General features: G+C 30.4%; 1 protein-coding gene across 1 annotated transcript; it reads right to left on the minus strand.

Annotated features, from left to right (window-relative positions):
- Positions 1-10,989: 10,989 nt before the first annotated feature.
- Positions 10,990-12,107, minus strand: LOC139905553 (BTB/POZ domain-containing protein 6-B-like). The gene is made up of 3 exons (XM_071888958.1): positions 11,954-12,107; positions 11,055-11,768; positions 10,990-10,994 (listed from the first exon to the last, which is right to left on the minus strand). Exons 1-3 carry the CDS (start codon positions 12,105-12,107, stop codon positions 10,990-10,992), a joined length of 873 nt encoding a protein of 290 aa, XP_071745059.1.
- Positions 12,108-13,302: the final 1,195 nt, after the last annotated feature.

The following is a 13,302-nucleotide window of genomic DNA, read 5'->3' on the forward strand; positions in this document are numbered from 1 at the left end:
TCTGACATTTAGTTTTGAAAGGTTGAAAATGAGTATTTTGGCATAGATTTTCAACAATAGTTACACTGGGGAGTAGCGGCAACCTATCTTTCAATGCTTTAAGGGTTACCTGGATTAGATTCAAATTTTGTTGAATATATATTATTTATGACAAAAGTGGATGATTCTTCAAAATATTTTTTTTCTTTTTAGATTGCATCTTTTTTTCCATTCATAACATTACTATACTCCTTGACTGAATTGATGTGTTTCGCATAATAGTGAACTAAAAAAATGAATTCACTTTAGAGATGATAGTGTTTGTATTTTAGAAGTAATCAGGACAGAACGTTGATATTCTGCACAGACTATAAGCGTAACAACTGATATTCAACATAATTGGACAATTTTGTAAGTTTTTGGATGCTTTAACACAATACTCTGCTCAATTGGTAATAAAAAACCTTCACTATTTGTCTCTGCAATCGGAGACAAGAACGTTGCTTATACGTATTGCAGCAACACAACACATGTAATCATTTTATACCTTCCGAAATAATGATATAAGGACGACATAAAAAATGACTATATTAAGGAGCAACCGTCACTGCAGTCATAGATCGCTGTCAAGTATGTAGTTTCTTCTAATTCAATAAATATATCCCTATCCTCAAATCCCTCATGGATCTTTAATAACACTTCTTTACTTTCAGACTCCATTTACTTGGTAATGGAAAAAGTAAGAGTAAATCACTCTTCCAGTGTAAAGCTCGACGAACTTAACAAAATTTGGACAAGTCTTGAAACGGAGTGGAGTATTACAGGAGAGTAGCATCTTGGTTATATTTGTAGTAAAATTGAAATGTCAGAATTAGAATTATTTATGCGATTTGTATACAGTTCTAAATTCCTCTCCTGAATTCGGGTTTTAATGTGTTTTTCTAATTTAAAATAATTCAAAACTTTAATCCCAGGATCACAAAAACGCTTTGTCAAAAAGCAAGAAGAATCTTCTGAACTCAATTTATTTTTATATAAATGGTCCATTGCCGACATGGCCAGAAAGATGGGAACGTCGAGATCAACTGTTTCAAGGGCATTGAAAGTCCCTGGGGCGTACTGAACGCCCTCTGCTAACTGAACGTCAGCGAGAAGTCAGACTTGAGTGTGCCAGAAAATCTTGAATGATATCAAGAGCTCATCTGGACGCATCATCATTTTTTCAGATGAGAAAACTTTTACGGTCGATCCTGTTTTCAACAGGCAAAATCACCGTGTTGTGAGCTTTGGAGATGTGCAAGATAAGCACCGCTATGTGGCAACAACAAAACACCCTGCTTCGGGGATGATGGTGGGTCTCGTGGCCTCCAAAGAGAAGGTCATGAAGCCAAGGTCCTTCCGTGGATCAAATCCATAGTCGGCAACTCTCCTTGGGTGTTTCAACAAGATGGAGTGGCTCAAGGACAACATGCAATTTTGGCCCAAGGACTACTGGCCCCCTCAGAGCCCAGATCTGAACCCACTAGACTTTTCTATCTAGGCGCACGTGTAGACCAAGGCCTGCAAAAAATGGCACAAGAACATAAATGCCTTAAAGGCTGCTGTCAACAAGGCCTGGGCCTCCATGGACGTCGGTTACATCCAGCAAGTCTGTGGCAGCTTCAGACGTCGCCTGACCAGTGTCATTGAGTCAAATGGTGGCTACATTGATTAAATTTGATCACAAACTATTTTATTATTCTAAAAATGTATGAATAATTGTTTCTCAAGTCATTCGAAATGTTATTATTGTCCGCGATATGTTCTGAACAAAAATTGGTAAATAATTCTGCACGGCCCGGTATTATCATTTTTTTAAAAGATGCATTAAGGAAAATTATAAACTATCAAATTAACATAAGATATATTTTTTACTAATATAATACACAATTTTGTTAATGTTTTTATCAAACTAGGATGAATATAAATTTTAATAACGTGTTCAGAATTTTGTTGGTGTAGATAATGGCAATGGAAGTTATTTTCTTATGTGTTTCATAATATTGAATCCGATTCTTAGGAATAACAATAATATTTAACAATTTGTAATATATAGCAATTAACTCTTGCATTATGAATGATATCAAAACAAAAAAAAAAACGTGTGAATGACATGGGATTCGATAGATAAACAGCAATTTGCTGATCCATAGGATCAACTCTCCCCATGCCGTTGTTCAAAGAATTCCCATTAGAGGACAAAACACCAATGATCCATGCTGGGTTGTTCTCATCTTATTTGAACATTTGGCAAGATGTTCATTCTTGATAGTTACAATGTAAGATTATGGATTAATACTAAATAGTTAATGCCATAGTAAAACCATTTATACCCTTATACCATTGCTAGACATGGAGTTGGATTGGAGATGTGTGTAAGCTTATGAAAGAAATTAAGTATGACTCAGTATTTGTTAGGGAGTTATATATGTAACTATTCGTTGGACTTAGATTTGAATTACGGATATACATCAGAGTAACTGCATATATACAGAGTTGGATTTTTCAAAATTGTGTTTACTTCCTTCCCAATTCTTATCAAGGCTGCTCACAGCTAATCTAATAAAACGTTATGATAGCTAAGCTGCTCTGCTCCCAAAAATTCTTTTAATTGTCAAAGTTACCACGTTAATATTCGGGGTTTTCTTAACATACTGAGGGAACTTATAATATTCATCACTCGCAATAAATATACGTTATATACAATATATAAAATATATATATATATTTAAATAGGACTTAAACCTTTCTGTTTATCAAGAATCTATCCTCTATTGCCTAGTTTTATTATTTTCCTGAACCTAATATCTATTAAAAATATGATATTACATCGTTTTACATCTTATTTCTATTGTGTAAATAAAAGTTAAATATTACAGTTGAAAGACTAAGATATTTTTCTCTAATTATTCTAATTTTATCGTCCCGAATCGATCAAAAATATATATACATATATTGTTACAAATCTAGCTATTTTATAGGAGTTTTTAGTAAGTACAACTTTTATATAATTAAAATATCACAGTCTAAATTTTAGAGAATGTAATCTATAATTATTGCAAATGCTCGCCTTCCAATTTGGATTACTTTGGATGTTCTGTCAAGTTTACGTATTTTTCACTTTAAATAATTCAACTATTCAACAATGATACAAAAAATCACTTAACTTTGCCAGACTAAACACTTTGGTATTGTTTGCCATTGAACAGTATTAAATGTAATACAAAAACTATCACACCAAGTCTGCTTTGGATGACGAGCACTTTTTTGTCCATAATCCAACATATGACCATGTTTTGATGAAATAATCGATCATATAATGAAGTAGGGAATACGTCCCATCACCTTTTTAGGAAGTGTGGAATTTTGTATAATGTATAAAACTAGAGTTTGCAACTTTTATTATAAAAGTTTGAGACCATGCCTGATCGCTAAAAGTTTTTTGAGCATTGTATTGGGAAAGATGAATAAAAATTAAGGTCATTTTATCAAAAACCAGGAAGTAATAAATTCAAAAATGACTAAAAGATAAATAGACCTTACTCATTATTGAATTAAATATATATTAAAGTTATAATAGGAATTGAAGGATGTTACACCGATTTCATAGAATTATTGTTACATAATTTGTAAATATTTGATATAAGTTTATTTCAGATAGATTTAAGTTTTATATAGATCAATATTTTTTTTTTTATAATTAATTTAGTAAATGTGTTTTTAGACATAAATCATGTCGGATCTTTTATTGTATCACGCACTTTTTCATCCAAAAACGAGACAAAAAAAAAAATAAAGAGGCGCATAATTAGTTTGTATTTAGGCAATTCTTCCATCTATGGAATTATTATTTAATTATAATTGTTGTAAATTGTTCACAGCTTATTAAGAGATAATTTAAATTAAGCCATTTCACGTCTAGAACACCGATTAGTGCAAAAATAAGCAGAAACATCGACAGTTGACAACAAAATACAGAGTACAGGGTGAGGTTTTAAAGATTAGAAAATTTAAAAAGCCGTTTACTTTTAATGCTAAAGTTGATAAGTCAACACTTTTCTACTCTTTTCATTCAATACCCTCACCCGTCCCTTTGGGACTAACAAAAGCACAGTTGGCATTTGATGAACTCCAAGGACAAGTTGTTCCACTCTTCCGTGATCACAGCCATCAGGGAATCGACATTCGAGTGAGAAGAATTATTCTTCTTGCTTCCAAGATATTCCAAACAATAAAGTCCAGGGAGTTCTTGTAGGTTGACAACGAAGGCCAGAAATCTGCCAGGCAGAAGGCAGAATTTAATTTATTAAAAAAATGAAGAATTAAATTATTTTTTTAGTAGTGATTTTCAAAAATCTATAGCTATTCACATAAAATTAAATTTTTTAGTAATTTTTTTCAATAAAATTAAAAATTTTAATAAAAATATTTCAATAATCAAAAGTTATTCTCTAAAAAAAAAAAAATTAAACAGCAACTATTAAATTTTTCGAATAAATATATTAAAATCCATACCTATATCGATCTAATTAAATTATTTTGAAAAAAATTCCAAAATCCATAGCTTTTCTCTAAAAAAAGATCCAAAAAAAAATACCAAATATTAAATTTTTGAAGAAAAACTTTAATAATCCATAGACATTCTCAGAAAGCTAAATTTTTTGGAGAAATTTTTTTAAAATCTATAGATATTCATAGAAAATTACATTTTTGGAAAGAAATGTGAATAACTATATTAAATTTTAAATAATTAAATTTCTAGTATTAAGCAAAAAAAAAAAAAAACATCCGGGGGGTTATCGACAGCCCCTCCGGTCCACCCTTGCTACCCCTGGATATGTGAATATTAAAAATAAAGCTACATTACCCGATCAGTCAAAAACGATTGAATTATGTCATAGTTGTAATTATCTACTTAAAGACATATAATATATATATGATAAAAGTCAAACCATGTGGCATGCTATAAATAAACTCATTAGAAAAGTTAGGGTTCTTTCACTACATATTACCTGAGGCAAGTTTTTTTTTTTTTTTTTTTTTTTTGGTATAAAAATAATAAATGTGTATATCTATATAAATTTTCCACAAGGATGATTCTTTTGGGGGAAAGCGTCAAGGGACGTTATTCCCGTATCTCTTTTGTCTAAAATAATAAGTTTTCTTTATTTTTGCGTCTTTATTCAATAAATACTTGGAACATCCACTCTTTTAGACCTCCCCTATTACTAGATTTGTATAAAATATTACCAAAGCTCTGTAAAAAAAAATTTTTACTTTCTAAAGCTGTAATCATTATAATTTAATTCTTGATGACAGAACATCTAAGCATAAAGTAATAATAATTAGTGGGTGGGATCTTGAAAGCCGGAGAGTAGCAATCAAGATTAGATTTGTTGGGTAGTTATAAGAGTAAGCCTTTGTTCGATTCAAAGTAGAACTGGGCCTTAGAATCAGAGTAATTTCTGCCTATATCTCCGTATACAGAGTTATATTTGTATTTAATTCCTTCCTCAGGTGCTTAGGAGCTGATATAATAATAATAACAGTCTAGAGCAATTTTGTCATCTTCGTGAGCTATTTAATATCGTTATTGTAAAAGTAGACACAGTAAATAAATAAAAGGCTTCCTACCATCTTCGGACAAGAGCTATGATTTATCGATAAATCTTCCTTACTTTCAATCGATGGAGTTTTTTCCATTTCTTCAAGCCTCAACTAAGGCGTCGACTATGATTGATTAACATGCTACAAGTCAATGAGTCTTTTCGAAATATACTCAGCATCCCAGATCCGTCTCCTTATGGTTTTGGAACTTTTTTGCAAACATATTTCAAATATGCAAATTGATTTTAAATTTTTTTTAAATCCATAACTTTTGACAAAAATTTAATTTTTTGGAAAAAAATATCAAAAAATCCCATGTAGTTCACAAAAAATTTAATTTTTTGAAAAAACCAATTCAAATATAACATTTTGAACATGAAATTTTTCTAAGAAAAAAAATTACATAGTTATTCAAAAAAAAAAAATTTGTTTGAAAATTTTCTTTGAAAATTCAATTAATTTTTTTGGAAAAAAATTACAAATATTAAACTTTTGTAGTCTAAAAGAACAATTCTTTAATTTGGGTCGGCTATTATTCATATATATATTTTTTTCATAACTTAAAAAAGTAATAAATAGTTAAATACCTTTAATAAATACGATTCAGAATCGAAAATTAAAAATTATTTTCCGTATGTCGATCCCAATTCCAAAAAAAAAACCATTCTCCGATTCGGATTAATCGTCCCATCACTAGTATTGCTTGTTTTATAAAGAGGGTACAGTTAAATATTTTTTAATGGATCTTTTTGAAAATGAATTACATTCAACAATAATTTTTCCTCTAATTCATTAAATACTTATATTCATAAAAATACCTTTTAAATCCCTGATTTGATTTTCCCCTCCCTCCTTTCACCGGCTTACATTTATTTACATCAATAATAAAGGTAAACGTGTGTATATATATAATAAAATGCTGTCGATTCTAATTTTTACAATGTTCAATTTTACGATAGATTTAACAAAGAAGATTGAATATAAATCTATGTATAAATTATGTAGAAGAATCATATAAAATGAAAATCCTTTCGATTGAAAATCTATAATATAAAAAACATTAAAAAAATGTCAATAAAATTATATCAAAAATAAACATTCAAATGTAAATATACTTTTTTTTTTTGTAAATCAGTTCCATTCATTTTCGTTTTCGTTGAATAAATTATGGATGAAACATAATGATGCCTGCTTACATACTTATATTATCTACGTCATTTTACATACACACCACGGTGGAGTGTCTTACAAATAGCTGAAAGAGAGAAAAGGAGAGGTTTCATTCTTTAATACAATTATTTCCTATCATCCATCTTAATATATCAGCTCCATGTCACATTTTTCTTCCTTCTTTTATTTTACAACTTCTTCGTTCCTCAACATAACAAATAATTGGTTTCTAGAAACTATTGGGAAAGTTGGGAATTGATGACTAACAATGCAATGAGTATTAAATGCTTAATGGTTCTATTAATATAATATTGCTGGACGCCATCAAGCGTTAAAAGGTTCTAAACTGTCTACGAAAAGGTGTTAATATTTGATTATTATCAGCAGGTCCGTCACTACGGAAGTGGAGGCGTAAGAAGGGGTGCGTCACTCCCCGGACTTAAATATTGTTCCCAACTTTGTTGAAAAAACAATTAACGAGAAATTAATTGCTTCAATTATTTTATAAATTTGCCTTTTGTATTTCTAATTTTCTCGCATTCTAATAGGCAAGGGGATGCTTTTATCGGTCTAGCAGTTGAAGCGGTTCCGTTTTTTGAGCTCCTAGAACCAGAACCGACAAATTCGAATCAAGACCACAATATATTGCTTATCGGTCTCGGTTCTTGTGCCTTTGTTCCTATATAGGATATATAAAGAAAATATTATGTATATTTAAAAAAGTAAATTAACTTTAATGAATAAGTCAATTTTCGGAGTTCTTTTTTTGTGCAACACAGCTGTATCTGAGTCCCAAATAGATTAGGGCTTCTTATGGATATGAAAAGTGATTTTAGACAAAAAAGGTGTAAATATAAAAAGAAAGGGTAGGGTAGATTATGGATCCAGGTTCGCTACTAAGCTTTTCGGACCCCTATAATATGATCACTATGACATTTCTTAAGCCTAAAGTTTCCCAACTTTACCATGTAAAGGCCCCCCTATACTAATACATTTTTAGCTGAGGATTTAGAATGTTGATTCCAATGATTTGTCTTGTGACATAGCATGCTCTTTTTGTCTCCATATATCATTCTACTGCTTCTTTACGGGCAATTGTTCGATAAGAATTACATATACGAAACATGTGTAATAAGTATGTATAGACTGAACGTAATCTTCAATTCTCCATATCCATACGCCCCCTCCCTAGCCTATCCTTATGGCCCACCTTGAAAACCATGGCTTTAAGCAACCATAGTTTTCCGGATCCCTTCCGGAACTTGGGGCACTATGCACTCTGCGTAGAAACTATCTGAGGACCTGTATGTACTTTATGTGATTTCCTTTGACCCGAATTGTCTGGTGACACTCCTTGTTTTAAGTGCCTTTTACCAAACTGGTCCTCTATAAAAAAATGAGACCGATAAAGTTGAATCGAGACCTATACCGAAACCGTTAAAATGAAAGAACTAAGACCAGGACCAATAGAACCGCTGAACCTGAACCGGGCACAACCTTTCTAATAGGTATGAATAAGTTAAAGCTCAAACAAAAAATTGACCAAATCAAATATGCAGCTTGGCTGGGGTACCATTTTTAATATTTTGCGGAAATATTTTAATGGTATTTTTGCACAAATACTATTTTTAATCAACTTTAGATTTAAGTAATTGTTCTTGAGAGTATTTTGAAATAAAGATTTTTAAAATTGTTTGACTTTGAGCGGAGTTATGTCTCACTAAAGTTCGAGAATCCTTAAAAAAGGGCACAACTTTGGAGAACTCCAAAACAAACCTTCGTGCTCACTATATACTAGTAACAGCCTTGATTACCAGAGACAGTTTTTACGCAAGGGGTACCCATAACAAACATCAATTTGAAAGCGCTTTTATATTTTACTTTAATTTTGATTTTTTGTTGAAAATAAATTTTAAATCTTTTTTTGTTTTTATAGAAATTTTTTGGGGCAGTGCAGGAAAGTGCGCCCAATGCCCCTTTAAAATAAACACTAGTTATTAATAACCATTGTTGAATGAGGTCAAACCTCAATGACATTGAAAACTTTATTTTTGAGAGAAAAATATTCAGGCTAAATAAAACAAACTTATCAATAAGCTGTACAAAATGGTAGTCCAAGATATTACAATGATTAGCAGAATGTCAATATAGATCAGAAAATGTTTAAAAACCATAAATTCTCCTTTTAAATTCTTCTTATACTAAGAAATTATAAATAGTATTTACTATCCAATAGCTTTAGATGATATGAATGATTTTATTGACTGGGTTAGGGAATCTAAAAATGCAATAATTGATTAACGTAGTGTGTATTAGAAATTTTAATTATCATACGTCCTTCGAACGTTATTAGAACTTGTGTTCGTAAAAATATGTTAATAAAAGCAATTTTCAACATAAGCCGTTAGGTTTTGTCCAATAACTTCATTCTATTCCATTTCCGTAGAATGTATGTATTTTAAGTAAAATTGTTTTTATCAAATTTTGACTCGAAAATCTCAAATAGAAAAATATATATAGTTTTTCAAACATATTATGTAGTCCTTCTACAATTACATACTACATAATATATGGAAATTAGGGTTCGAAGAATATTGCCATTCATATCATTGTCAATAGAAAATTGCTCTCCAGAAAACTGACATCAAAGGAAAATTGCCTGCAATTACCCTACATCTATAGTGATTCGTATATGTACAGGTGGAACTGTCATTTCAAAGGATCCGTAGATAGTTTTCCAATCTGCAGAAAGACCGTCGAACTCTGATAACAACCGGCATTGTAAAATTTTTTTAGTAAAATTAAGAGGGGTTCTTTTTGTTTTTAAAGGAGCAATGTTTGTTTTTTATCTGCCTGGAGACCCCGAGTTTACACTACACAACTCATTTATAAATGTTTTTTTTTGAAGTGGTGACGGTAGTCATTAAACCATCTTGAGGTGTTGAGGTTATCTATCCTACAAAAATTATGCAATGGCAAGAAAAAGTAGATATTTAATAGATCAAAATGATATAATAGTATCAATGTACAGGTGGTAATTAGAATGGTCAATTTTGCAATTACATACTAACTTTAAGATGAAGAAATTGTTACTTGTCCAATTTGTTTTACCACGTTGTAACATGTACAGAACATATATACATAATATATCAATTTTTAAAGAAGTTTCATCATTCAGTCTTCATTTCTGTGGCCGCGACATCTGGTATGCATGATCTATTTTGACATTTCAAATAAATAAATAAAAGCTTAATTATATCTTTTACATTTAAAAATTGTGCTAAAATAAATCCATATTTTACTACTTTGTAGATTAGGTCAGGGATTCTCAACCTTTTTTAGTGATGTACCACTTGTAAAATATTTATTTAACACAAGTGCTCACTAACCAACAAAAGTATTTTTAGGTTCTGCGAGAGGGACATCTGGACGATTATATTTTGGTGAGGAGGCTTGGTTTTTTGGATTTAAAAAAAAAAAATTGAAATATATGCATTCCTTAAAATGAATATTTATAAAATACATAAAGAAATCTACTGCTGAAAAATATAGATAAAAAAGCCGCATTTGATGTAGCTTAGGGTTATCGTATCTTTTTGAAAATAACATTTTTTAAATCTACGCAAAAATAAAAAATAAAAAAATATTACCAGTTTTTGATTTTCAACAAATGAAAAGTAGATTATAACAGAATCCGGCACAAATATCGACAGGACAATGAATTTAATGAGATGTTGTAACGCAAATATTAGATTTTATTTAAAAAGTGTTTATAATGAGAACCTCCCCCTCCCCCCACATACAACATTAATATTAATTAAGTAAACAAGGTAATGAATTCAACAAAAACTATATTTCATTTTTTAAAGCAAAAATTACAAAAAATCATATTTTATACGTGTTATTAAGCCATAATTTGGAGGCGAGGAAGTTATCGTAAATAGTAAAAAGAAAGATATTTTCTCTCACAAAGTGATTATGGACTAATAGATGAGCTCACACAAACCAAATTGCCTTTTTTAACACTAACTTCTACTTTATTATAACCTTCTGAGGCTAATACAGTGAGACCAGATCTAAAGACTGAACTTGTCGCCTCAAAAGTAAAACTTTATGATTTGACACTAAATTCTACATTACTGATAATGCTACTGTTTGAAACTAAAAAAAGTTCCTGAGATCTCCAAGACGGGTTTAAACTACAAAAAAAGAAAAAAAAATTATTCAAATTGATGTAATTAATTATTATCTTAAGTTACCTTGATTATCCATCAATGATTTATTTACACATAAGTTGATAAGCTCATTGGAACTCAAGACATAGGATGGTACAACCAACTCTGCTAATTCTTTGAAACTCATCTTTCCAAAACATATGTAATTTAAGGCTGTTCCAAGCATTTCTCTTTTTTTCCATCCCGAGATTCCAGGATCTTCTTCTTCATTTATTTCACCTTTGACACTCAATTGATGAGTGGCCCATCTAAGAGCAGCATCAAAAACAACAGCTTCTGAACGTTTTAATATTTCTCTACTTAAAACATTATGAAGCGTAAAAAAATTGATGTAGATAAATGTATCAGCTTGATAACAAAAATCTGGAAAACTTGAAATAACATCCCAACATTTATCCCAGAACTCAGGACAATCATAAACTTTGGTCTTGCTCATTAAGAGTATAGCATTGTTTGGCTTTACAATACTGCAAATATATTGAATGCATTCCTTTGTCAGGAAAGGCAACATGTACTTTTTCGAGCAATACAAAAGTTCAAATACAATGGTTTCATTCAAGGATATCTTATCCAGGTACAGATATGCTAAAAGGGCCTTAAATGTATATGGGTCCACATCTGGAACGTGGATATGTACCATTCCTCTCACTGACTCCTCAAAGCCACCCATGAACATTGTCAAGAACACTGGGCTTCCAATACATAAAATGAATTTATGCGCTGTAATTTTCTTAGAATCTAAATAAAAATTTGAAATTATTAATAAAAAATTAACGACTAATAATGATAACTTAGTACATTATTTTACTACAATTGAAACTCTTTTTACATCCCCATCAATATGGAAATATAATGAAGAGTGATTTAAGAAATACAAAAATTATATATTGAGAAGAAATTATTAATTATAGTTAAATAATTGCCTGTAGATCCAACGTTGAACGTAACATCCGCTAAATATGGGTTTAAATAAAGAAAAGTACATTTCTCGTGCATGGTCTTCTTAGTTAATTGCCAGTAATCTGTGGAATTGAGTTCGGCATATACAGAAACTTCCTTCGCTGGTGAATAATCCATTTTAAGTTTATTAACTTTACCCACGGATCAAGAATGATACATTTATGTAATATTTACTCTTAATTAGATTATTTATTACTTACAATATGTAGTATTACTCGTAACTGATAAATTAAGCAACTTTGTGGTCTGTTGATCAAGTACGTCTTCTTTCCTGGTAGCTCTTAATACAACTGAATTGCCATCGTCTTTTGATTATTATTTATTTGTAGTTTGCATATTGACAAATATTACTCATCATACTTGAATCTAGGTAATACCAACTCCTTGTCAACTTAATCCACTCTTATTATGTAAAAAATCTGTATTGTTGGTATGTAAAAAAAAATGACATTTATATGAATCTTTATTGATGCTAATCGTCTAAAATTATATTTAAAATAAGGAAAAATCCATAAAATGGTTAATCTAATGTTATAATTATTAAATATTTGATTAATTGACTAAAGGTTTTTCTGTTTTTTGTTTCAAACTTTTTATCTTATTAACTCTGACATCTATCTTAAAATCATTGACCACCTTTAGAAAATACTCTGTCAATAGTACCTGAGGACAGCAGAATAAAAATCAACTGATAACATGTGTGCTTGATTAGATCTAACGGCAATTCTGCCAAATATCTAAGGATAAGAGTGCTAATGGGAAACAGTGTATCTTGAGGTCTGTTCAAGATATTTGTGACCACCATAAATTGTTTATAATAACTTTAAAAAAAGTTCATATAATTGATTTAATTAAAATAGATGTATCAAGAAATTTTTATTTGTCTTTTGGCGTGCCACTGTCTTAGGGGACATGTTATTGCAAGATTTCGTGCACTATCATCTAATTAAGCCAGATAATTAGTTTGAGCTGGAACACAGGGTTCTTAAGTTTGTGAACTTATGCTTGCGTGAGATTTTGAGATTTTATATCAATTTACTACATAAAAATAAAAAAAAATCTTATTTCAGGTGTAAAAATTCATTTAAAAAAAAGGAAGATTTATCTTCCAGGGTAATCTCCACACTTGAAGGAACCGGCGGTGTCTATGATGGAACTGGTGTCTGAGTCTCATTAGGAGTGGTCAGATAGATGAGAAGCAAACTTTTTAACCGAAAACATCAGAGAGCCACAGATACAGCATAGAAAATAAGGTTCTAGCTTATATTGATACATATCTTTAACCGTTTTTCTTCTAATCTTTAAAATTATT

Source organism: Lepeophtheirus salmonis, chromosome 5 (assembly GCF_016086655.4).
Source record: "Lepeophtheirus salmonis chromosome 5, UVic_Lsal_1.4, whole genome shotgun sequence".
NCBI classification, from domain to species: domain Eukaryota; kingdom Metazoa; phylum Arthropoda; class Copepoda; order Siphonostomatoida; family Caligidae; genus Lepeophtheirus; species Lepeophtheirus salmonis.

Bases quoted from the DNA above. Each gene is read 5' to 3' on its own strand.
- LOC139905553 (XM_071888958.1), bottom strand. From the start codon at position 12,107: ATGGATTATTCACCAGCGAAGGAAGTTTCTGTATATGCCGAACTCAAT. The intron at 11,769-11,953 runs GCAATTATTTAA...ATTTTTATTTAG, and splicing joins GTTCAACGTTGGATCTACAG to ATTCTAAGAAAATTACAGCG.